Source organism: Phaenicophaeus curvirostris, chromosome 2 (genome assembly GCF_032191515.1).
Source record: "Phaenicophaeus curvirostris isolate KB17595 chromosome 2, BPBGC_Pcur_1.0, whole genome shotgun sequence".
Lineage (NCBI taxonomy): Eukaryota > Metazoa > Chordata > Aves > Cuculiformes > Cuculidae > Phaenicophaeus > Phaenicophaeus curvirostris.
The window spans coordinates 110,503,227-110,527,250 of record NC_091393.1 but is presented as its reverse complement, the minus strand read 5'-3'; the positions used below and the strand labels follow the sequence as shown (position 1 = coordinate 110,527,250).

The 24,024-nt window shown below is 45.5% G+C and overlaps 2 protein-coding genes across 5 annotated transcripts in view; one reads left to right on the top strand and one right to left on the bottom strand.

The window, feature by feature from the left end:
* The window catches only part of ALK (ALK receptor tyrosine kinase), a 299,880-nt gene extending 293,427 nt beyond the window's left edge, over positions 1-6,453 (top strand). Inside the window, exons 27-30 of one of the 2 annotated variants that reach the window (XM_069850441.1) lie at positions 408-542; positions 1,098-1,188; positions 2,485-4,507; positions 6,125-6,453. In XM_069850441.1, coding sequence (XP_069706542.1) covers positions 408-542; positions 1,098-1,188; positions 2,485-3,189 — 931 coding nt within the window. In that variant the 3' untranslated portion in view covers positions 3,190-4,507; positions 6,125-6,453. Of the gene's footprint in view, positions 1-407; positions 543-1,097; positions 1,189-2,484; positions 4,508-6,041 lie in introns of both variants that reach the window. The other variant, XM_069850440.1, reaches the window with a different exon arrangement.
* Positions 6,454-7,868: 1,415 nt separating this feature from the next.
* Positions 7,869-24,024, bottom strand: part of CLIP4 (CAP-Gly domain containing linker protein family member 4) — a 35,765-nt gene continuing 19,609 nt past the window's right edge. For all 3 annotated transcript variants that reach the window (XM_069850444.1, XM_069850445.1, XM_069850446.1), the window contains 7 exons: positions 18,395-18,478; positions 15,273-15,413; positions 14,742-14,873; positions 11,910-12,033; positions 11,069-11,133; positions 10,314-10,386; positions 7,869-9,718 (listed from right to left, as the gene is read on the bottom strand). In XM_069850444.1, coding sequence (XP_069706545.1) covers positions 9,397-9,718; positions 10,314-10,386; positions 11,069-11,133; positions 11,910-12,033; positions 14,742-14,873; positions 15,273-15,413; positions 18,395-18,478 — 941 coding nt within the window. In that variant the 3' untranslated portion in view covers positions 7,869-9,396. The remainder of the gene's footprint in view (positions 9,719-10,313; positions 10,387-11,068; positions 11,134-11,909; positions 12,034-14,741; positions 14,874-15,272; positions 15,414-18,394; positions 18,479-24,024) is intronic.

Below are 24,024 nucleotides of genomic sequence, written 5' to 3'. Positions count from 1 at the left end.
GCTGGCACGTTAATTCAAGCAGCACAGCTGTGACAAAAAACAAAATCTGTCATAAATGTTCAGCCCCCTGCTCTGCTCAGCCCTGTCTCCAGTGGGGGCTGATGGCTCAGGAGAGCATGGCCTGACCTTCACATTGTTACCTCTGGCTGAGCGGTGCTGTGGACAAGGGCAAAACCACCGCATCTGTGTTGTGGGGTTCACTCATTGAGCAGTCAACTCTTAGTATCTATTAAGTGATTCCAAGTCCACCGTTCCCACTGGGCAGCTTATTTCTGTCAGAATCTCGCTGCAGGGATTCCCAGGAGCTGCCTGAGCACAGCCTGCACAGAGCAATGCTGACAGCACTGCCCCTTGGTGATGGCCATTCCCTTATCCTGCAATTTGTTCTCTTCCTCTCCTGTATCCAGGTCCTTCGGTGTGTTGCTGTGGGAAATATTCTCCTTGGGATACATGCCCTACCCTAGCAAAAGTAACCAGGAGGTGCTGGAGTTTGTAACCAACGGAGGAAGGATGGATCCACCCAAAAACTGCCCCGGCCCTGTGTATGAGATTTTTATCTTTGATATGTTCATGCGAAGCCATTCTTGGTTTGAATGCTGCTCTCTAGGCAGAAGTTAATCACTCTTAAGACAGATCTGATCTTGGCTGATGTGCCAGTGAGTTCGCTAAGAGTTAATTTTTCTGTGTGCTTTGGAGAAGAATGCAGGGCCCTGCAGACAATGCTGGCCACTGCTACTAAGTCACAGAGGCTGCAGTATTTCTGTGTCTTAGCTGTGAGATGGCAAGTGTGAGAGATTGGTCCCAGGTAGGGAAGCGTGAGCTCCGTCACCTGCAGCCCCTCCTGGCTTTGGTGATTTGCCGCAGGCATTTTGGGCAGGTGGGTTATTTCTCTGATGTGCTGTGGATTTCACCCTGCTGGTGGCCACGTTGTGGTGGTTACTAGTACCTCTGTCACCTGGCTCTGGGGAAGGCAGAGCACTCTTATTTATTAAACTCAGAGAGGTGATGCGTGCTCACAGTTTCTAGGCTACAGCAGTTGGCTGTTACAGACCAACAGGAGCTGCCGTTTATGTGCATCTCCCCACCTGCTCTTTCAGGTACCGCATTATGACCCAGTGTTGGCAGCACCAGCCTGAAGACCGGCCAAATTTTGCCATAATCCTGGAGAGGATCGAGTACTGCACTCAGGTATCCGTGTTCCTTCATCTTGAACAAGCCGGATAGAGAGGGTCCCTGTTGAGGAGAGGTTGAGGCGAGCCAGAATGTGAGGTGCGGAGGCAGCAACAGCACAGGGAGGCCTGGGGCCAGTGTGGGGGACGTTTACCCTATCAGGGGAAGGCAAATCCTTGTCTTTCACTGCCAATAAGCACAAGCTTACACAGCTTTAGAGACAAATACTAGACCCGTAGCTCTGCTTCTGATCATAAAGACACAGATGCTAACAAGCAGAAGAGCTAAGACAAGCCAGCACCCGTCTGTACATCACATGCTTTGTGTCAGCCACTCCATCCTAGTGCTTACCCTCAGGACATGGTCAGAACTGAGTGGAGATGGTCTCTGGAGCAGTGGGCAATGTTCAGAATCTGGCTGTGTGGGAGAAGGCAGGTGGAGACAGTTCTGGCTAAGGAGTTGGGATTTCGAGGCTGGGCAGTGGGGGAAGGATCTTAGCTGAGAAAGGACCAATGTTGCCTGGGAAGGAAGGATGTGGCTGATTTCCAGGCAGAAGTCCAATTCATTTAGTACTTTTTACTATCATTTTTAGTTTATAAGAAGTGGAGGAGTTTGGAAAATGTATTGCTGCCTGCATCAGCACAGGCTTATTGTGTGGCTTCACAGTTATTTGCCTTGGTCAGTTTGCTTTCCCCTGTTGTTTGGGATGCTTGCTCTGTTTCTCAGGTGTGTTTGGATCCTGGGACTGGGAGGCCTTGTTTCCTGCTACCTATAGCTTGGTGTGGTGCCTGGCAATAATTAAATGTTGCCTGGATCCTCACATTTGCTCTCAGTTTAATTTTCAAAACTGCTTAAATAGCTCAGAATGCATTCCCTGTGGATTTAGGCATCAGGGGCTCTGCCAGTATTGCTTCTTGCTGCATTCTTGTTCCTCCTTGGCTGCGTGGAAGCAATACCTTCTTTCTCAATGTTCTCTGAGAACGTTATGAACATCAAAATGATATAGATACCAAAACAACATTCCCACAGGAAGTTTGGCTGGACATAAGAGATGTTTTTCATTGTTTCTGTGCTCTCTGCTGCTCAGTGCTGAGTTTCAGGGTTGCTTTTTTGTTTAGAGTTGATTTTCAGGGTAACCTGCTGCATCTCACAGGGAATGCACTTTGTCAGCACCCTCTACACATGGAATGTGGGCTCTGGTCAATGGGAATGATGCTTGTGATCACAGCTGTCAGATGTAGCAGGGTTTTTAATCAATCTGAGCATGCACAATGACAGCAGACTCTGGGGGTTTCCCCTTGTTCTCCTGGGCAGGATCCAGATGTCATCAACACTGCTTTGCCAGTAGAATATGGCCCAGCAGCTGAGGAGGAGGAGAAGGCCACGATGCACCCTGATGATCCGGAAGGAATTCCTCCTCTCTTGGTCTCCACGCACCAGGACAGAAAGGATGACAAGCAAACTCTGCCATCTCCACCACCCCTGCCATCAGCCATTGCTGCTGGAAAGCCTCTAGGGAAAGCGGGAGCCTCGGAACCACCAGCCCCAGGGAAGGCACAGTCCACCTCCACAGGGGGACACATCAACATGGCCTATGCCCAATCCAACCCCGCTTCTGAGCTGCACAAAAGCCGTGGCTCCAGAAACAAGCCCACCAACCTCTGGAATCCAACCTATGGCTCCTGGTTTGCAGAGAAGCAGGCCAGCAAAACCAGGTCTCTGCTGGAGAAGAAGATGCCCGAGAGGAAGAGTGTGGGACAGGACGGAAACTGTACTGTGGGGCCCGGCATTGTGGCTGGCCGGCTGCCCGGCTCCTCCCTGCTATTGGAGCCCTCGTCCCTAACAGCAAGCGTTAAAGAAGTGCCTCTCTTCAGGCTCCGCCACTTCCCCTGTGGGAATGTCAACTACGGATACCAGCAGCAGGGCTTGCCCCTCGAAGCCTCCACACCCCCATGCGCCAGCAGTTACGAGGATACTGTCCTTCGGAACAAAAGCCACGTAACCCAGCAGGGCCCCTGAGAGCCCATTGTCCTAGACTTGTCCCCCTGCGGCCCCTGCGCCTTGGAGAGAAGTCCTGTTACCCAGTACACCCACCGCAGCAAGGGAGCTGGCAGCATCACCTTCCTTTTTGTGCCATCTTGCTCCTAAAGTGCCACCCTCCAAGCTGTAATTCCATCTAACCCGAGAGGCTTCAAATAACCATAGCCCCAGTGCAGTAGAAGAAGCAAGGGGAGGGAGGATGGATACAGGAGACGGATGTTCACTGCAAGGCCCAGTGGCTGTTGCATCAACTCATACGCATGGTTGTCATCACACCCTTCCCAAGCACCTTCCTCAGTCATGCGTTCCCTGCTTAAGCGCGAAGCCGCAGCTCGCTGCCCTGTCCCATGTCTGGGGCTCTCCCCGCCAGACTGGCAGCCGCTGTGGAACACCCGGAGATCTCCTGCAGCTGGCAGAGGGGGGTTTGGGGGGAAAGCATCCTCCACCCAAAGCAACAAAGGATACAGCGGCACTGAAAGGTGACGCGATGGCACATTCCCAAGTTGTGTTCCAGCTACAGCCCAGTCTTCAACAGTCCTTGAGTGGATGGTGGTGGTGGCAGGGCAGTAGAAGGACACTGGCCGTACTGCATCACTTGAGGAAGCACAGAGGACGAGTGTAGGTGCAGTCTGGGTGGGAAGGGCTGGCTGGGTGTTTGTTTTGTTTCCTTCTTCCTGTGCTTACGCACCAAAACTTAGTAAAAGCCCTTTAAAATTCCCTCTGTCCTACGAAAGTTGGAATGTCCTTCATCAGGAACTTGTGTGTCTCAAGTGGAATCAAGGTGAAGCTCTAAAGAACTACAGTTGTGAGAGAAACTTACACTGTGCCCTGCGAAGGGGCAGCACCCGCACGCTCCGAGGTTCACGCAGCCTTTGACGCACCCTGCACAGTGACGGAGAGGCGGGAGCCTGCATCGCACCACAGGCCACGTGCCAGACACTGTGTGGAGAGGGTTGGGAGCCCTGGTTCCTTGCACAGAACGCCTGTACGATAAAGATTTAAAGACAACCCCAGCATCGACTCGTTTTGTACACCTCGTGCATGAAAATATTCCAGTTACGTGTATTGTCCAAACATAGATGTAGGAATTAATCCATGTGTAAAGATGTGCGTTAGTAACCTCAGCCTAGGGTCACGAGGACCTGTTTTAGCATGAACGCTATCCAAAAAGGGTGCCTGTTTTCATGGGAATAGGTGAGCTGAAGCATTGGCGAAGGAACACGAAGGGGTTCTTCAGCCTAGGACTCTTCATTCCAGTGAAGTGACTCTGAATGTGGCCCTGGATCCCAGCTCTGAGGTAAGCTTCCTGTCTCCATAAGGAAAAAAAACAGAAGCCATGTACACACACTGCTAACCTTTGAGATCACAGAATGGTTTGGGTTGGAAGGAACTTCTAAGGCCATCCATCCAGTTCCAATCCCTTTGCCACGGGTAGGGACACCTCCCACTACATCAGGTTGCTCAAAGCCTCGCAGAAGCTGCTGGATTTGAATGCATCCAGGGAGGGGGCAGCCATGCCTTCTCTGGGGAACCTGGGCCAGGGCCTCACCACCCTTATCATGAAGAATTTCTTCCTAATGTCTCATCTAAATCTTCCCCCCCTTGAATTTAAAGCCATTGCCCCTTGTCCTGTCACTACAGGCCATTGTAAAGAGCCCCTCCCTGGCTTTCCTGTAGCCACTTTCGGTACTGGAAGGCCTCAATAAGGTTCCCCTGGAGCCTTCTCTTCTCCAGGCTGAACAAACCCAACTCCCTCAGCCTGTCCTCATAGGGGAGGTGCTCCAGCCCTCGGATCATCTTTGTAGACCTCTGGACCTGTTCCAACAGTTCCACATCCTCCTTATGTTGGGGATTCCAGAGCTGGACATGGGACTCCAGATGGGGTCTCATGAGAGAGGAGTAGAGGGGCAGAATCACCTTCCTCACCCTGCTGGCCACTCTTTTGGTGCAGCCCAGGACACGGGAGATGTGCCACCTCTGCCTGGCTTGGTGGGGACAATGAGTGTTATGTGCTGGGTGTTCTGCTGCTGCACACAGGCTCCATTAGCTTGAAGTTAAAGAATAGGTGTGATCCATATGAGGACAAGCTGAAAGAGCTGGAGTTGTTCAGCCTGGAGAAGAAAAGGCTTGGAGGAGACCTTAGAGCTGCTTCCAGTACTGAAAGGGGTTGCAGGAAAGCTGAGGGTGAGGGGCTCTTCATCACGGAGTGCAGAGATAGGATCAGGAGAAGCAGGTTTAAGCTGAAAGAAGGGAGAGTGAGATCAGATCTTGGGCAGAAATGTTTTCTTGTGAGAGTCATGAGGCACTGGCCCAGGTTGCCCAGAGAATTGGTGGCTGCCCCATCCCTGGAGATGTTGCAGGCCAGGCTGGATGGGGCTTTGAGCAACCTGATCCAGTGGGAGGCATCCCTGCCCATGGCAGGAGGGTTGGAACTGGATGGGCTTTAATGTCCCTTCCAACCCAAACCATTCCACAATCCTATGCTCTCCAGGGCTGTTAGGCTTGCAGCTTTTGACATGCAGCAGCCACAGGGGAGGGATTCTGTCTGGCTGAGGACTGTGCTTGTGTCACAGTGTTCCCTCTCAGCTCAATAAACTCCACAGGGGAGTTTACCAGAGTCTTGGGAAAACTGGTTAATTCCAGAGGCAGGGACTGTCAGGACAACTCCATACACTAGTGTGTTGTTCACAAATAATAGCAATTTCCATTCAGCTATTCCAGCATTCTCAGTGTCAGAACGGCTGTAGCTCCTCTTTGGGTAGGAGCATATAGTGCTTAAAGATTTTCCTTCACTGTAGTTACAGTATGGCCTTCTTTTCCTCACTCCGCAGTAGGAAAGCAGGAAGCAGGATGATGCCCAGGACACGCAGCACACTGGGAAGAGCTTGTGTTACCACACTCATACTCTTAACAGTTTCTTTCCACGTGGAGATTCCCTGGTCCCTGCAGACGTTTGGTTTCTGAGTGGAAGCTGCCAAAGGTGAATGAGGTCAGGATGTCTGTCCATCTGCCTTCCAAGTTGTCCCTTCATCTTCTTTTCGAGTACTGAACCTTGTTTCTCCATCCTATGCCTGGAAGCGAAGCAAGGCAAGGCAGCTGGGTGTGCAGCGGAAGGTGCGGTGATGGGAGAGGGGCCTCTGCTGCACCAGGTTGAAAGTGCAGGGGCCAAGCCTCTCACTGCAGTGCGTGGTATCGTGCATCTACTGGCTCCTCCCTGCATGCTCACAAAACCACGGATGCAGGCTCACCCTGGGAGCAGCCGCAGCACCACTTGGCACAGTCATTCCTACACTGCATGGTGCAAGAGGTGTGAAACGGACCCTGAAGATCTACCTTTGTGTGTCTGCTCCAGCTGCCGAGCCTGTCTGCCAGGTAACAGGAACCTTGACCTAGGAATAGCATAAAACAGCGGCAAAACCATCCCCCTTTGTCTGTCCCACAGGTAAACGCATCACAGGAAAACATCCCAGTTGTCCCATCCAGCTTCTTTCCGTAACAAAGCTTCATTGTAGGCGTGTGTCTCATGTACAGCAGTTTATTCAGCACTGATCATAAAGGAAGGGCCCACGCACTTCAAGGATGCTATAAAGGAACACACTGATATGTGGTCATTGAGTCTTTTGTATTGACTGGTGTCTTTGTATTGTAACGCGTGTAGTGAACCAAGGCATGGAGACAAATAAACTGGCTGGAGCTGGCGCTGTGTTGGGCTGTGTGTGACTGGACTGAGGGCACCTCTCCTCTGCAACAGCTGTGGAGGGTGCTGGATGTCACTTTTCCCTTGGTGACAGAGCAGAGGTGGTGGGTGGAGCACTCGCCAGAGACCAGCTCCACGTATTCAGGGCATGTTTGCACTGTAATCTTCCTCCCTCTGAGCTTCCTACAGAGGAAGGCACCGTTCCTTCCATCACAAACCACCCAGGGCTGGTTTTATACTCACAGGAATCAGCCGGTTGAAAAGTACATGAGGGAAAAGAGCATTTGGGTGTTTCCATTCCTGAACATTTCTATCTTAAGACAGCATTTTCCTTTGGCATTGGAGCTCGAGGAGCTACAATACTGGTGCGCAGATACCGTACATCCCCACTAGACAGGACTCGAACCCCCACAGTCTTTGCTAGCCCAGACCACAGAGACCCTGCTTCCAGGCATAGCTACAGAGCTGTGGAGGGTGCAGCCTGACACTCTTGGAGAGTCACCAGTGATCCAGACAACTCTTGGGAAGAGGTTATCCCTATGTATTCCTATCTGTGTGCAAGACAGGCCACACAGAAGTGGTAGGACTGCAACAAACAGCCCGAGCTTGCTCCTTCCCCGCACCCTTCCTCCCCACATACCTCTGGAAGAACTCCAGTGCCTGGCAGGAGAAGCAGCGACAGCCGTTCTGCCTCAGCAGGCAGGAAAGGCGGCATTTCTGAGAGCAAGCGTTTCATCTCAGAAACGGGGCTGCCCAGCAGAAGCGCAGCCTGGGGACAGCCCAGGGAACACAAACACAGAATCGCTGCGGCAGCCAGTGATGCTTGAAGGCACAAACACTGCTGGGTTCCATCCTGGAGCTGCTGCTCCACGCTGCATCCTCTGTGTAGTGTGTACGTAAGAGCAGAAGCAAGAGGGTGCTCGTCCCGTAACCACCTCATAAAATCCTTTTTGCCAGGCTGTTCACCACAGTTTCATTTTACTGGTACCAGCAAGAAACACATACTGGACAAAGCAAAGCTCAGTACATCATCAAGTATCCGCAGCTTCAAATAGAAAGCACTGATTTTTTTTTTTTTTTTACATTCAAAATTTACAGCTCTTGTATTCCCTTAAAAACTCCCCTAAGTTAGAATACAATATGCATTATTTTAAATGCAGCTCAGAAAAATAGCTACAGCAATATTTAAGAGGTAAAAGCAGCAGAATTCTGTCTAAAAATAGGATATTATGGTGTAATTTACTTCAAGTAGGCAGGAGCAAGCAGAGCATTTAAGAATAAAATGACTGTTCTGAACACAAAGCCATCCCGATAATGTTTACAGATGCTGAGCAATTAAAAGACACCATATGTTTAAAACATGGACATAATATTCAAAGGCTGTTTTAAAAGGCTGATATGCAAATAATGTCACATCAGGGTGAGTTAACAGTGCTAACCTAAACCTACCCTTAATTTATCATAACATCCTTAAAAGAAACTGATACTGGAAAGCATTCCAAAGGAAAAAGAGAGCCAGGTATCCCACACAAGTTCATAGCTCGCTTGAAAGCCCTGCATATCAGTCACAGGAATCAACACGCTATTGATACAGGCTTAATAGCCCTGAGGAGGCCGTTGTGTATAGTTCCCCTTGGAGCTCATTTGCACGTAAAGGCTGTGGCACTCGCAGCCACAGCACACGGAACACATAGTCCGTAAAAGGAGGGAAAGCTCTCCAGGAGAGCGCAAAGTGCATTAGTTTAAAGAGTGCTTCCTCTATGCAGCTTTTTCTGCAAATGCATACATAAAAAGTGCTTTTTCCTACACACGCTGACATGCAGCATGGTTGTGCTTTGAAAGGTTTTGCAGTTTAAATGCGGCTGTGCACTGGGATGGCCGCAAAGACTCAGACTCATCAGCCCTTTTGTGCTCTGAAGGGGCACGAAGAGTGGTGGCTGAATGATAAAATATAAAAATACTTCACAACTGCTTAAAAAAAAAAGGATCTTTTTTGCTTCCTTATTGCTAGCAGCTGGTATTGGACCTGCCAAAGCGCCCGCTAACCAGACTGTCACTCACTAACCACCTCTGTCAAACGCACGCAAGCGTTACCGCTTCATTACTACACACAGGAAAATGATTTCAATACTGCATGAATCACAAAGCAACTGCAGAGAACAGCAGAGCTACTACCGTTCTCCGACTGGAGCATTATTCCAGTAACACTGCAGCTCAAAGCCACGCTGCTTTTAGCTGTGCCCTTCCCAGGCAAGGGCTGCTTCAGCAGGAAAAACAGAACAGTGGCTTTACTTCTTAATGCAACTGAACTTTAACTCTATTTATACATATATATTAAAATATAGATTTTTACACACACACACGTATACACTTATCTAGATATAGATAAAATCCAAATGTAGATTCAATAATTTAAAAATAATTTGTGTCCTAGATGGGGTCTTGTGTGCCTTCAATACTTATTTCCTATTGTGAAAGCCCCTTCTGGCTCAGCAAATATCATCCACAAGTTTTGCCCCGTTAATCCCACGATAGGTTACTCTGCTGGGCCGAACTAAGACCCCGTGGTTCAGTTTACAGGTGAAGTAGCGCTTTTCCCCCACGGAGCCATCGTTCTTTCCCTTGGCACTTCGGAGCTCGAGTCCAAGCCATATCCCTGGCGCAAAGTCTGTAGGCCCAATGTACCTGATCGTCCCCATTTCATTGGAGCTGGTCAGCAGAACCTGGGAGCCTTCGTGCAGTTTCACTGGTCCCTCAGCCTGAGCTGTTGGGGTGTTACTCCAGCTGCGCCGCAACACAGAGCTCTTGGATCTGATTAGGAAAAAAAAGAGGGGAAAAAGTCCTATTTTCTATAAAGCACCCTGGACAAATCCATAGTGAAGGACTGATAAAAATTCAAATCCCTTCGTAAAAAAAGGGGGTTTGATCTCTTGTCACCAGCAAAACTTGTCCTAACGTTAACTGAAATACGCGGAACATTGATTTCCTTTCACCTGACGTGAGGATCCACCGTATTCACTGTAGGTGCTAATAAATTAAGCAGTACAAAGTACTTGGGGCTTGGAAGAGTTCAACCAAAACAGATTTTAGCCTGCAAGCACCACTCAGTATCACCGGGACAACGTGAAAGCCCCTACAAGGCTCCTACACTTCCAGCTGTGCGAGGTCACCAGAATTTGGAGAATATGCAGTGATGAACACCTGGAAAACAATCTTAAAGCCAACCTGAACTCCAGGATTGTACTGGATACCCACGGAGAAACAGTCTACTACTGATCCATTCTGGGAGGACAAAAATGAATGTGTTAAGCTCTGGATGTAACATACACACAAAGATTTGCCTATGAACAGAAACAGCAACACTAACAGCCAGCTCACCCAAACAGTTCAAACTCTGAACACCCACCTGGCAAAGGAATTCCTTCTGCTTATCTCCTTTTGCGAAGATGCAGAAGTGGTGCTTCGGCTGCGCCTGAAACCTAAGGGGAAAGGCTCATAAGCTATGTAAGACACCTTAAAAAAACCCCAATCCCTTATGACCTCCTACTCTGTGTGTTTTCTGTTATCCTTCCGAAATAATATCCTTCCGAATGAAGCTTCCACTTCATTTGCTGCACATTCTCCCCTCCAATCTGGAAATAAGTGATGAAACTTCTCTTGAAATTAATGTCCATAACACACTCAGGTTTTTGGAGGACAGAAATGCAATTAAACAAACCCAACAACGGTGATTTGAAGCAGCCTTTTCACAAAAACCTTAGATAAGCAAGAAGATAAATAACTAGTTCCAGTATGTGTCAGAAGTTTTAGTAATTCCATATGAACCCATCCCCTACACTGACCCCTCGATCAATCTCAATTTAGATTATGGAGCAGGTTCCATTTACAGTTAACTCTGATTAGAATGCAACAGTGTAAGAAGGGAAGAGTGTAACAAGAGAAGCTTAACTCTGACATCACATTTCTTCAGTATAGGGTTAATGACAGTATTTCTGCAGGCTACATTTTAGGATGGGACCAGCCAGGCTCCTGGCTGGCATTTGGGCTGCTTTGAAAATCTGTTGTGCTTCTGGAGAAGCTGCCTTTGCACAGCGGGTTCTGGGTGCAGAATGTCAGCCTACGGTAGGCAAGCTAAGCCAAATCAGTCTCTTACAGTCCTACCTGGAAAAGTGTGATTCATTTTACTGAACGATGTCTCTGCGAGAGAATCCAGAGAACCTGTCAGTCTGAAAAGTAATAACACAACAAAAGTCATTTCAGCTCAACTCTGCACACACCTACTGCCGGAGTCCTTCTTGTCAAATGTTTATTAAGTTCTGATTCCTCCCCTTCTCCATCCACCTCCAGGAGACGCCAACGTTTCAGCCATAATCAGGCTGGTATGGAAATGCTGCCCAGAGCAAACTAGTTTATTCAAGATAACTTGCCCTTCACTCAGCTAGAGAGCATGTATAATTTTGCGGCAAATTCTTCCAACTAGTGGCAAAGTTTTCCTGAGCTAGGGTATTCAGGGAAAGAAAGAACACATCCAGAGTAACTGGACACAAATACAGGAGGACAGGGCTCAGTATTCCTCGGATGTTCTTCCCAAAACCTAACAAAGCTGTGGATGCTTTGGCTCCTCTGTGCAGTTAGCCAGAATGAGAATAGCTCATCCAGTCATGTCCCAGGGCAGCTTCCTTTAAAATTCACATTTAGCTCGGTGCAGCAGGACTGAGAAATGACAGTAAGGTGTAATGAACACAGACTGTATCGGAAACAGAGGGCCTGTAGTGAAAAGTACTTGCAGTGGCTGAAAGAGGGGAAGCTGCATTTCCAATTTATACTCTGCTTTCAAAAGGCTGATCTAAACCCCACCAGGTTTTTAATGGAGGTTATCAGCTTCCATTAGCAGAGAAGAACATTCAGTTCTTCCCTATCTGCTGTAAAACTTTGTTTCCCATTGGAAACACAGTAAGAAAGCATTTGGCAACAAAAATGTGAAACCCACTTCAGCACTTACCTCTGTACCCGAGATGGAGGTGCAAATATCCCGTATCTGGGAAGGCAACGGAAGTACTGAACGCCGCCCACCGAGCCATCATTCTTCCCATGAGGCTTGTCCAATTCAATTCCACACCAGAATCCTACATTCCAAAACAGCAAAACCAAGGTAGTTTGAACAAAACAACACAGCTTTTTCTTCATCTGGAAAGTCAGTACAGTTGGGTGTTCATCCACATCAAGGAAAGCAGCTTCTAGTTAAGAGACTGTCTAGACAGATTATCATAATAAATACAGATATTATAAAATAACTGTGTGATTATGCAAAAATCCATATCAGAATAAATCTAATTATCTCAGCATTTTTATATGCCATTTTAATGAATATAGACAAGATGAAACCTTGGAGATACATATATACTGAAGCCAAATGGAATGTTACTGAATGTGACAGGAGCTATTTGACAAAAAGGAGGTGGGAAAGAGCAGTAGTGGTGGTTCAAGCTACTCTCTTCAGTCCTCAGACCACATGGTTCACGCCTCATCTGAGAGAATCAACACTAAAATTACAGTTTTACTATTAATTCATCCCTTCCCTCCACCAAGCAAGCTCTAATTAATACAAATGGCAAGGCTGGCTGTACAATATCAGGAGAAGGGTAGGAGAACCAGAACTGGCCAGCAGTTCATCTCATACAGAAGACTAAGCAGGCATCCGGATGTTAATAAGCGTGATCATTCACAATCTGTGACAAATGAGAGCTAATTACAGAAAGGTGCTACATTTCATACTCCATTAGCAGCCCGTATGCCATCCATCCCCAAAAGATTCCAAATTTAATTCAAGTCACTCGGTGTGAAGGCACTGGATAACATGGGAATTCCAATTACCAGCTCACGAAGCACAGCAATGACAGCTTATGCGTTAGAAGGGCTCTGTGCAACAGAAGTTCTCCCCTTCCTTATAGAATTAAATAAAGCTCGCATTGCAGCAAAAGAAACACAGTTTGGGTAACCTCCGAGAGCTTTATAGAATCATAAAGGTTGGAAAAGAGCTCCAGGTTCATCCAGTCCAACCATCAGCCTAACACCATCATACCTACTAAACCATGGCCCAAAGTGCCACCTTTGCATGATTTTTGATCCCCTCTAAGGGATTGAGATGATACATATTGAAACTGAAACACCTAAAAATTAGTCTGTCACTTTCTGTACATTACTGGGTTTGCAAAGGATGAAGATCTGTCATCTTCCCATCCTCGCTTCTTACAATGCCATGGGTTTCTCCAAACAATTTTATTCCCTAACCTGGGCAGAGAGTGAGGAGACTTACCCTGTTTTACAGCATTCTGATTTTACACTTGTTTTAGTGTGTTTGGAAAGCCAGCCCTTTTCTCGCTGTTCACTTTGTAAGCAACCACCTGAAGGTAGGAATGATCACGTGGAAGCGTTGGAATTCGTTAATCGCAGTAGCTTAAGCCAGGACACTGGGGAAAGGGGTTAGAATGAAAACTACGTAGCCTGTGCCACAATCCTACACTCCATCATTCTAACATTCTTTTAAAATATTGATGCCACCAAGAGAGTGCATCGCCACTTCCACGGCCATGAAATGGGCTTCATTTAGAATCATAGAATCATTCGGTTGGAAAAGACCTTTGAAATCATCGAGTCCAACCATGCTTGTCCACTACTAAATCATATCCCTGAACACTTCAACTACCCAGCTTTTAAATACCTCCAGGGATGGGGACTCCACCACCTCCCTGGGCAGTCTATGCCAGTGCTTTATAACACTTATGGTGAAGAAATTTTTCCTAGTATCCAGTCTAAACTTCCCCTGGCAGAACTTGAGGCCACTTCCTTCTCGTCCCATCACCTGTCATTTGGGTCAAGAGACCAACACCCACCTCGCTATGACCTCCTTTCAGGTAGTTGTAGACAGTGATAAGGTCTCCCCTCAGTCTCCTTTTCTCCAGACTAAACAGCCCCAGGTCCCTCAGCCACCTCTCACAGACTTGCTCTCCAGCCCCTTCACCAGCTTTTTGTTGCCCACTCCAGCCTCAAAATGTCCTTCTTGTAGTGAGAGGCCAGGCACCCACACAAAGCCAGTTGGTGAGCACCAGTGTTATTCCTGCAAGGATAAGAATGTTCTAAAGAACATAGAATGTATTAGAAATGATAGGCATTCAGAGATTAGTTTCTGTGATTTAGGACAACTCGTTTCCATGTGAAAACACCTGGAGCTACTGCAATGTATTTTCCAAAAGGGGAAGGAGAAGCTGAAAGGGAGAAGGAGAAAACAGTGGTGGGGTTCAGGGCTTTTCGAGATGTTTATAACTATTCATCTGCCCCACGACCTAAAGGTTTGTTAGCTGAGATTTAAATGTTTGCAATTACCCTCTTAAAGATGCCAAACAGATAAAAATGAGACAGGCAATACCAATGTTGCAAGAAATGAGCAGTGTCAAAAAGGCTTACTACAAAAATGAAGGCTGTGATCTCACTTTGGAGACTAAACCAAGGATCTTCAGAAAGCTCTATAACACCACCTACGATTTGGACATCAAAACGTTTCTCCTATTTAAGTTATGGCAGCAGACAAGCAAAAGTTATATTTTAAACCACTATTTTTTCCTGGCAGTTGCATTAAAGTATTAAAATATATTTAAAAAAACATTCAATGCAACATTAGAGAGACAGAGCTAAAATAAATAAACCAGTAAACAAACAAAAAAGAACTCTTTTAGAGGGAGTTAGGAAGAAGGAGGAGTTCATTTAACCTTCATGTCCTCACACGCAAGCTAATCTGTACAGATTCTATAACACACAAAATTAGTATTGCAAATACCTGGTGCAAATTTTGTCGTCCCAAAAAATCTAACAGTGCCGGTCCTTTGTCCTACCACCAGCACTCTGTCTCCAATCTGAATTTCTCCCTCATCAAAAGGGTTTTGCCTGGTAGCCGGAGAATTATGCAACCCTGTTCAACAGAAGAATGAGATCTGAAATTAGTGATGTATCTTTAGAACTTAGGGCAGTCTTAGGCAGCGAGCAAATGGAAGCTGGCTCTTTCACAGAGCGTACCTTTCACACACGGCAACACACCACAAATTGTGCTTAAACAAAGAACTGCTTTGATGAACATAAACAATGTGGACTGCAGCTGCTTCTCTGCAGTGATCAACTCCAAGAACACTTTTCTGCTTGAAAATGTTCTAAAAAGTTGCCAGACTTAAGTTTATGGTTGAACTACTTCCCAAGAGTCTATCTTGAGCCATCTCAGGTTCCAAAACAGCACAAGTGGTTCTGTGTAAGTATTCGATACAGCAGTAAACTCCCACTCGTCAAAATACACCTCAGTGAAAGAGTGCAACCATACCAGCACTAGTTTTAGATGAGGCAGAAGATGTTCTGGTCGCTGGCTTTTTATTGCTGCTGGTTGAGTTCCGCTTCCTGGAGTAATTCTGTTTGCCTTCCAAGGAAGCAGTAGAGGAGGAGGAACTGCTGTACCCAAGAAAACCTGAAAGACATAAACGGCAATCGTCCTTCAGCGGTGACATTTGGAAAAGGGCAGGTTAAGCAGAAGGGAAAGCTGCTCTAGGAGGGAAGTTCTGTGTTCTACCCAGTGTGGAGAACAAAGTGAAGAACCAGCACTGGGGTTTGTAGGGCAGCACTGACACAAATGCCTATCAGGACTGATGTGGGCACATCTGACTCTGCTTTGGGAATCCAGGGATAGTTCAGTGCTGGAAGAGGTCTCCAAAGCCTTTGTTCATTACTCCATGGAAGTGCTTCCAAGCACTGCCAGGCATATTTACTAAAACACACGAGTGTAAGGAACAAGAGGTCATAGCACCACTCTTTCAGTACCCTGCTCATTAAAGATTCAATGGGAAGTGGAAAGAAGGTGATATTATAGGAGTGAATTATCGTCTGGAAAGCCTACTGTATTCCATTACATACTGCATCAATATTACAGTATGCACTATAAAATACGAATGGGAAATAAATCACTTTTATTTCCATTTGCAAATTGTGGTATCTAAACTGTCCAATAAGACTTACATTTTATTTTCCTCATTCCTTTTCAAGTCTCTCCCCTTTCCTACCCCCTTGTGGTAGGATACAGCAGGACATCTCTCTGCCTCAGTTTCTCAATGGAAATAATTAAGATAATATTGCTTTATGCAACTTCCCAGAATTCCAAGAGGCTCAATTCATAAGTTTTCGCAGAGGACCTCAATATTGACACAAGGTCAGTGTGTTCAGCCTAATTTAATCCTCCAACTTGACAAAAGAAGGAAGAACTGCAGGAAAACAAATGCAGTAGTCAAAGGAAAAGTTTTGGTATCCAAGAACATACTAAGATATCAGCTGCAGCTGTGCTACGATGGAGAAGACATACATAATTGACTATACAGTGACTAAACATGCAAACCTCAGCTCCAAGGCCAAGATATAAAGATGCATGTGCATCTGTAAACACATACGACCAGTCCGTTGTTCGAATTTCATCCAGCGAGGGATCCACTGGAGGTCAGACCACCCACTTCTACATGAATGCCACAAAAGCAGCTGGTGCAGCAATACAGAAACCAAACCAGGCACTGAGATGCCTCTCTGTGTGGGAAACATGAGGAGGGAGAACAGCAGCAGCAGGACTTCAGCAGGTCCTGTAACCCATTCTTCTTCTATCAGACAAAGCAGCTCTTCAGTAGATCACTTCCCACGGGTCGGTGCTTGACCTGGTTCCTAAAACCCTTCTAGCACGGAGATCTCAGTACTCTCGCAGCAGTAACTGTCATAATTATCTGTACTGGTACAGGAAGGGTATTCCCCTTCTAACATAAAACCTGAAAGTTTGAGTTTTAGCTCAAGATTCCTTACTCCCATTACACATGCAGAATGGGCTGTACTGTTCTTTGTATTTGAAAGCTTCCCGACTTATCCCTTTAATTTTCTTTTTAATCACACAGTCACAAATGACATCAGCCTTTTCTCCTGGAATGTTTTGTAACTCCAGTTATTGCAGCGTCTCCTCCAAACTCTCTCCAGGTGATGCATGGCTTTTTTGAAACGCAGCCTCTAAAACTGGATGCCGTGCTTGAGCCAAGGCCTTACCCGTACCAAGCAAAGCAGCCAGGCTGTCTCACGTATCTAACAGCTGACACTCCTTTTTGTACATACTGGAACCTTTCCAGTTGACACAGATGTCTCAGATTTAACTTCTAACACTCAAGATCCCCACGCCCTTTTCTACACAACTATTGCCAGGCAGGGCATTCCAGGCTGTAGTTTTTCAGTTGACTGTTTCAGCCTTGCTACAGAACTTTGTAGTTGTTCTTAACTACTTTAAGCTGGACGTTCCATTTTCCTAAAGGCTCTACACTTGCCTTATGGCAGCATCATCTAAATGAGCCTTCTCTCCACATCCCTTACAGCCTTCAAAAGCTTTGGATGCCTACTAATTGCAGAGATCATATTGTATCCATCAAGCTGAGACACTGGGCAGCCCACTATGCGACCAGAACCTGAACATCACGCCATTAAGTGCCCTCCAGAACAAAATGCTGGAAACTTCTCTCTACACCAGGGTTTTTTTACTTCACGTCTGAGAAAGTATCACATAGAACAGTGATGGAATACCTTACAGTAGTCTCTTCCTCGCAACTCTTCACTGATGGACGATATAAAAACGATGCTTTTCTTCAAAAAAGGTACATTCAAATTCTCACTACCAATTACTTCAAAGCAATACTGCTTTGGCCCACTCTTGCCATATGATTTTACAAATGAAGTCTCAAAGGAGACCCATTTTTAGTTTGTTAGACGCCCCCGAAAGCAAGGCCCCTTTATGTTTGAAGTTCAGCACACAAAGCACTGCTGCAGCAGAAGTCGCTATCCAATTTGGAAATGAGATAATTACAGAGAGCAATTCATGTGCAAAAGGAAATGTTTAAGCTAGGGTTTCATTTCTCTTATTTGAAGTTTCTTATTATGGAGCCTTCCATGATACAAAGCCAGGCTGCTAAGTGCTGTTGGAGGTGTGCTTAATTACAGCAGCTTGAACATACAGACACAGGAGAGAATATCCACTCCAATGGAATACTGGCACAGTTCTTCATCAAAATCCAAGCAGTGGTGATACAGGGCAAAAGGTCTCCCTCAGAAACCCAGGGTGGGAATTCTGCAGACCCTCCATAACAGCCTTTACTAACAGATGGCTTTCAGCTTTAAGGGCTTGTCTATGTCCTTGTCTACAGATCTGGACAAAAGCTGTTACCAACCCATTACAGGACGCCAGCCAAACAGCCACACAAATTGGTCTTGCTCCTAGCCAATTAAATACATACAGCCTGCTTGGGACAGGCAGCCAAGGCAACTCTGTCCTACAGCGCCGACACAAGACTTTTACCAAGGCAGGGCAGTAACTGTATTTCCTCTGCCTTACCCAAAATATTTCTTCAAGATGTTAAAAAATACAAAAAAAAGTCCATTTACCGTCTTTCACAGGTACATTTTTTCCCCTGGTAGCAGTCACACAGTTGGTTTCAGAAGTAATGTCTTTTTTTGTCATATTTAGACCTATAAAAAGAATATATATAATTAAATATATACATCCTAACACTGAACAGTAATTTTACAGTAAAGTCATGTGCAAAACAATTGGACAGATTTGCAGGGTAGTGGAGACAACAGATAGAATAGCTAAGAGTTGCTCAGACTCCTGATAAATGGGTGAAATAAGCCTGTGCCACAGTTTGGATGGGTAAACACAGATGTTAAACTCATTAAATCAGTCTGACAAACAATAAGCAAATTGTCTGCAAAATATTAATGTTTACATTAAAGGAGTTTTACTTAAATATTTCAGACATGTACATCTATTATAGCACAACACATCTATAGCACTTAACACACACCACCACTAGTATTAATGACCCAATGTCTGCCTTAAGGACTACACATAAGAGTTTTAAGACCAACTCTTCATTCCACCTACAAATAATCCAGTAAGCATGCCAATACCTTTTATAAGAGCCTAGCTTTTAGAGCAGCAATATCGTGATGTGAGGCTGAACTAGCAGAGACACAGCAGTTCTAATTTGTGAACAGCTGGGTATTTCTGACAGGTTCCTACCCTCACTCAACGAAGAAACAGCTCACCTATGATGGATCCTCTCCCTGTCGTGAAAGAAAAATCATCTTTTTTTATTTAACTACCGCTCTCAGCTCAATTCAGCTATAGGGACTGAACTAGTTTGCAGATGTACTGCATTTTCAAAAATTTATAGTTTAGCATCAAGGCATCAGATCAAAAATCTAGTGTTTGTATCAAGAACACATTTCGCAGTTTGATCACAGCCATCCTTTCTCTAAAAACTTGAAAGAGACCCATTATCATCAATCTGGTGGATGCTTCAAATCCAGCAGAACCCAAACAAATTTTGAAATCTCTATGAAGAGTATTTTACTTTGCAGCTTATAACCACATCTACAAAAAGCATGTTCATTTCCCTTGGATCATTAAGCCTATGTATTTCAGGGATGAGTTTAAAGGAAAGAGATGTAACCTGGAGATGGACAGAAACACTGCAAAGCAAAGTTCTACCTCTGTAGCATTCTCCTCCCCTCCAGGCAGGGAGTCAGACAGGCACATTGATTCCAATGGACCTCTCAGCGCAAAAGCCCCTTACAAGCGGCAGCTCCAGGTTGCTGCTAGCAGCTGTAAGATGATGCACAACTCGCTCTGATTTTTACATAAGCAAGCATTAAATGTTCAAGATGCACAAAGACACAAATGCACCTTTGTGACAGAAAGGGTGGTTTATGACCACACCATCTGGATCACACTGTCTGTGACGAGGAAACAGCCCCTGCCATTACAGTTTAATCAGTTCACAACAAATTGAGTCAACCACTGGAAAATACTCAACAGCCCAAGTCAGCATCAACCTGCTCCTTCACAATATTTCTAACAAACTGATTATTCTGAGCAGCTTTTTATGCAGGATGTCAATTTATAAATAGCTTACATATTGTGCTAGTTGAAAATATATCCCATTAGGGCTTACTTTCTCCTCAGTCTATGCAGAGAAGACTTACATAAATCATCTGAAATGCTGCCAAACTGCATCTCCTCCCCAAAGCTGGCACAGTGCTTCTGTACCCTGCACATTGCCAGTACAGACTGGAGTGCTTTGGAGTGTTTCAGTAAAAGCAATGAGCGTGTGTGGATGCACACCTTCCATGCCTTAGCATGAGTCACTTAAATGGGGTTTGAAAGGCAGAAGAAATGCTGACGTAATGAATTTAATGACATTGTTACACAGCCAGCCTGCCACAGGGCCAGATTACACATAGTGGGCACTGCACACAGTAGGGAAGAGCCTAAATTCCAACCACTAGGCACCTAAACGGATGAGGAAAGATAGATCGTTCCTTATTTCACAAGGAGGGAACTTACACAGAAGGACTCTCTAACTTGAATAAACTACTAAAGGACTGAGCTTGGAACTGCCCTCAGCAGACCCAGGCCAGCTACAGTGACATACCTTCTTCTTCTCATTTGCCTCTGGTTTTACTCAGATAACTTAATTAGTAGATAAAACACAATCAGTTAAATAACTCCTTGATCATTTTGTCAAAAAATAAATTACATTCCTTTGATTTCTACACATAATGTTTTATATAGGTTAGTTTCTAGTTCCTCACACATTTCAGTGAGATGTTTCTAATTACTCAGGAAGATCTTAGTAAATGGAATTGTAGGACAGGATTTGGCTAGCTTCAGGAAGACCCCCAGCAGGGACCAGTTGATAAAGGAGGATGTGCTGGACGTGCTGGAACTTGTCGCAGCAGGCCTTGGGAAGAGCGAGATAAGGCTTTTGTTTAGAAGGAACAAAAGAGTACTGGCTACGTGAGGATGAGCACAGGTGTCTGTGGTTGCGAGACAGTTACCTTGATAAGAGGAACTATTGTTGTTGCTGAAGGAAGTAAATGTTTGAAAAAGGCTTCTTTGTATTAACCAATCTGTGATCACCTAGTTTGGTGTGGGGACCAATCAGTTTGAAACACGCTTCTTGTAACTAGTATAAATATGTCTTAAGAACACAATAAAATTGACACTTTTTGCTTGTATCAAGTATTGTCCCGTCTCTCAATCGCGGCAAATTGGTGACCCCGGTGTGATACCGACGTGATTGCCAAGGGTCAGAGAACCACCTATCTGGTGGCATGCCACGAGTTCCACAGAACGTTGAATGAGCTGCTGAAAGGAAGCAGGAACCGGCCGGTAAATAATCCCTCTGGAGCATAGAGGTGAGCTGTGGGAAACGGGAAAATGGGGAACCAGGCTTCTTCCCCTGAAAGAGACGTATATGAACTTATGAAAGCCCTTCTTCAAAAGCAAGGGAAAAATATCTCTGGGCATGATCTTAAAGTAATACTTAAATGGGTACAGGCGAAAATACCCACCGTAACTGCATCCACTATCTTTACGCGGGAACTTTGGGATGAAGTGGGGGTGAAACTGTGGGATGCTACGATAGAGAAAAAAAAAGGAGCGAAAAAGCTGAGGGCTCCCTGGCAGAAAGTTTTTGAAGCGTCAAAGGCGCATGTCGGCTCAAAAAAGCAGAGCGATAATTTCGAGCCGAGTGCAGGATCGTCAACAATTGTACTAACCCCTCACCCCCCTAAACTGGCTGCGCTTGCCTCTGCACCCCTCGACGGGAGGGCCGACAATCCCTTTGATCCGGGTCCGATAGACACCGACAAGGAGCCCGATCGCCCCCCTCACTGTCCCTCAGACCAACGGGTGCAAGCCAGGAGGGAGGCACAGCAGCAGGGAGAAGTTGAAATATTGCAAGCTTTGATCCGTGCGCGGCACGGCGATCTGCGCTGGGAACTAATTAGTGACGAAGCGATAAAGGAGACTCCAAAAAACTGTAAAAAGAGAACCAAGCCACTCGGCTGAGGGCCACTCCCCCAGCCCTCCAGCTCCCGCGGAGCGGCTCGCCGGGGGGGGGGGCCTCTGCCCTGGGCTGGGGGGGGGCGCCTGCTGCCGCCGCAAAAACCCGAGCAGTTTCAGCATTGCAGAAGGGACTGTTAAGAGATACGATAAGAAATGGCTCATTTACCTACAACAACAGCTAGGATCATTTACCTATCAAGCAGAGCATTTTAAAAGAGACTGCCACACGCAACGCCAGGAGAGAGGGCCTAAAATCTGCCCTTGGTGTGGAAAGGGCAAACATTTTACCTGATGGTGTAGATCAAAATGGGATAAGAATGGGACAGTATTGTCAGAAAACCAGGAGCAAAGCATGGTTCAGAGGCACGTACCAACACAGACGCCTCCGCAGCGAGCAGCAGCTCTCACCTCAGAGCAAGAACCAGAGGCAGCACCGAGATAGATGTGATCGCCACCATCGCAGCAGTGCTGCAATCGTCTGCACTTCACACAATACCACGGAATGTAAAAGGACCATTGGAGGGTGGTTTTACTAACTTGTAATTTGAATGATTGTCAATAATTCGATTGGGAATCTTTGTTTTACCTGGGGTCATTGATGTAGGCTGTACTGGAATAATTTAAACAAGGATATGGATGCTGTCTCCACTAGTGTTATGAACACCATTTCCACTAGTATTAATACCAACAGATAGCCGGATAGTGTATTTAATTTTGTTCAAAGCAGGTGTATTCCAAGCTGACTCTGTAAAGCGTGGCTCACAAGGATTTGAGTCCATAAGAATCCCTGAAATACATTTGGCTTAGTCTACAAACTCAGCCTCTTATGTTGAAGTGTAGTGTAACCCTTAGTTGTGCACGTTCCACTAATCTTGTGGGGGGAGAGATGTGTTAAATGCAATGGGAATAGATATTGGAATTATGAACGAGTGAAAAATTGGGTACATTTCAAAATTTAGTGAAGGAGCAAATAGATCACGGGCATACAGTCCCATTTAATAGTGCTTGGAACGCACCTGTATTTGTGATAAAAAAGAAATCTGGAAAATGGTGTTATTCACATGATTTTTCTAGACAAACTACAAGAGGCCTTAAATAAGCAGGCAGACAATATCACCGCTAGATAAGTGTTGCTTAAACAATTAGCCTTAAAGAATGTAAAGATGGACTTAGTGCACTGTTAACTGAATTTTCACCTGTTACAAAGATTGCTTGTTTTACCAGAATTGACTGATGCCAACTTTACGAGAGCAATGCAAGTAATAGTCTGGATGCCTATGCCTTCTGACTTTATATCAAAGGGCACTAGAATCACTCATCTGATTTGTTTTTCAGCAATTGTACTCCATGAAGAGACAGAGGCTGTGGTTCAACTGAGCAGTCCATGATTCTATCAATGCAGAAACTACAAAAGTCTACCATAAGTGAAATATTTGTTAGGCAATCGATATAAGCCTTATTAGATAATGCATCTATATATTTTAAGTGTTGTATGTTCCCGGTACCATGTGTAGATTAAATATCCGTAGCGTGGAAAAATTGTGGATCCAATAGTGATAACCAATGTTCTATGAATGTATTCAGCTAGCTGAGAAATGAGTGGTCGTGTGCATATGCGTGTATGTTTGAAGTACTTCAAACGTTTGTAAGACTTAGAAATTGGTTTTGATTAATCTTAGAAATACATCTCTGGGACCTTTCAATCTCAAATGTCCACTAAGCCGGCAAACAGGTAGATTTACCTGGGGATCTTTGGAATGAAAGACTTCAGAAGAAAAAGTTTTAAAATACCTAGCAAAACATGTAGCTAAATGTGTGTGAGTGCCCCCCCCTTCTCCTTCCTTTCTAAGTTTTTTTTTCTTTCAGCCTTTAAGAAGTCCAGAGGAGTTAAAGGTGTTATTTCTCTAGGGGAATGTTGTGAGAATACTCTGCATTCCAATGTCCCTCATCAGCAACTACTGGGTCCTAGTGCAGACAACCTTTAGGGATAATTGAGGCAATGATAGAGGAAAATTCAAAAGCTTCATTACGAATTATTGAGTGGATATTTTACCACACTAACCCCCAAAAACCATAGTCACTAGATTTGAAATGATTACAACGATAATCACCGAGAGAAGAAAAGAAGTGTTCAATTATTAGGCCAAGACTCGACAAT